This window comes from Arachis ipaensis, chromosome B05 (genome assembly GCF_000816755.2).
Source record: "Arachis ipaensis cultivar K30076 chromosome B05, Araip1.1, whole genome shotgun sequence".
Classification (NCBI taxonomy): Eukaryota; Viridiplantae; Streptophyta; class Magnoliopsida; order Fabales; family Fabaceae; genus Arachis; species Arachis ipaensis.
The window spans coordinates 13,183,535-13,185,625 of record NC_029789.2 but is presented as its reverse complement, the minus strand read 5'-3'; the positions used below and the strand labels follow the sequence as shown (position 1 = coordinate 13,185,625).

The 2,091-nt window shown below is 34.5% G+C and overlaps 1 protein-coding gene across 4 annotated transcripts in view; it reads left to right on the top strand.

Moving 5' to 3' along the window:
• Positions 1 to 1,795, top strand: part of LOC107642979 (ubiquitin carboxyl-terminal hydrolase MINDY-1) — a 7,469-nt gene extending 5,674 nt beyond the window's left edge. For 2 of the 4 annotated variants that reach the window (XM_021123077.1, XM_021123075.1), the window contains 3 exons: positions 495 to 544; positions 687 to 804; positions 1,092 to 1,795. In XM_021123077.1, the coding sequence (XP_020978736.1) occupies positions 495 to 544; positions 687 to 804; positions 1,092 to 1,184 (261 nt within the window). In that variant the 3' untranslated portion in view covers positions 1,185 to 1,795. The remainder of the gene's footprint in view (positions 1 to 494; positions 545 to 686; positions 805 to 1,091) is intronic. The other 2 variants (XM_021123076.1, XM_016346505.2) reach the window with 1 other exon arrangement.

The window sequence follows — 2,091 nt, the reverse complement described above, 5'->3', positions numbered from 1 at the left end:
TTGGATTGAAAGCTCCTCTTATAGATCATGTCTATAACATTTAAGTTAACCGAATAGTTCAACACATTTTCTATATGCATTAACATAAATTTGAAATAAGAACTTCTTGTTGACATTCTTATTGATGTACTTATCTTTTTAAAATAAGTGTTGACGTAAATGATCAAGATTATAAATAGTTATCCTTCAATGGTTGAATTGATAAAAGTAAATATTATGAATTAATTGTATACACTATTTGTTCAAAAATAGTTTAGGCAAATATTTGAATTATATATTTATCACATCATCAAACGAGTCTAACAATCTACTATCTCAGTTTTCTCACAATAGTGGAAATATCATTGGATGATAGTGTAAATTTTTTTTATACCATCAGTATCAAAATTAATCTTATATATGAAGCTATTCAATGGTATGAATTATAAAAGATATAAAATCTAATCTTGTGAACCGAATTCCCATTGATATAAAGACAACTGCTCATATTTCAGGACTATCTTGCCAGTATAGATAGTGCTGCACAGGCGGGCTTGGATATCAAGTAATTTTCTGAACTTACCATTTGCACCATACTTTTAAATTGCTCTCCCTTCCCCTTTCCTTTTTAAATCCAGTTGTAATTTCAATTAAAATTATTCAATATGATATGGTTAATTTTGATCTTACCTGTAATTGTGTGACAGTTCTGATCTGCAATTAGCAATAGCCTTGCAACAACAGGAGTTTGAGCAGCAGCCTCCACGTCATAATACTCAACAATCATCAGTCACTGGTGGCTCCAGACTGATCACAGGTCCACAGGTAAATATTATTTTGCAATTATTTCTGCGATTAATTTATGGTATTATTGTCAACCGATCATTATCTGAAATGATTTGGATATATACATCCCTGGTATCTGTTGCCTTCGTACCTCGTACGTGCAATTGGGTTGATTGATCATTATGAATTTCAATGGAGATCTTAAATCGATGACAAATGTCCGGATGGTTAATAGGAACATGCATTGATTTGATGACCAGCTCTCTATATAATTGAAATTTAAAAATGGAAGCTTTTGCAAACTTTCTACTAAATGTTATTCACAGGTGGCAAGAAACACGGGGAGGCATCCATCGTCTTCTGGATCTACAACACCCAAAGCAGATGGAAAAGCCAAAGATAAATGTACAGTGATGTGAATTACATAAGCAGGAGTTAATTTTTTGAAGATTTCACTTTGAAATGCGTGCCCTTGATTCCATGTATCTCATTACAACAACTTTATGCCTGGTGTCATGTATGTGATATTAGGTTATGTTTCTAATGTAAATATTGGTAGTATATAGTGTTTACGACCACAGAGGTAGGTCTTGTCTTGTGTATCTTGGAATCCCAACCCTTAACCTCCCTCCACACTCTATATTAGTTTCTCTACTCTAACCATCCCAACCAAAGTTGCGGTCCCCATTTTATGCTGATTGATTTTGCAGCGCAGCTCAGAGACTGAGTAGGGAGTAAAAGCCTAGCCCAGCTAATTCTCTTTTTGCCTTTTTAACTTTTAACCTTGCTCTCTCCCTCCTTCGCAAATAATTCATGTAAAGCTACAGAATTTGATATAGATTTTGTTGTCGGCTTGATTGTTAGATATCCATGTTGGATGCGGTGGACTTTGGTACAAAATTTCCTAGGGAACAAAAGATAGATAAAAATTTTTCTCTTAAGTGATTTTTTTATACACCTTTTTGTGGGATGAATCTTTTTTAGCACCCTTGATGTGCTTGTGATGAAAAAGCTTAATAGTAATTAAACATTCTGTTTGTGATAGGACTAGGTTTTGTGGCAGAATAGCAAGTGCCAACAGACTTAGCATGCAATACGATTCTTTGAAGGTGTCAAATGTAGCCTAGTGCAGTAGTACGTGCCTTTCTCGTCAAATAAATCTAGAATGTGATAGTAGCTTTCGGTGCTGGTGTTTGTGGGACTCGGGTGTTGTTGAATTTGTCGAATGCCGTATGTCTCCTTCTGTAATTACAATTACAATTTACATCGTCGAGACTCTTTCATATTTGACGTTTCATTTTGTGTTATATATGTTTCCAGAGGTGC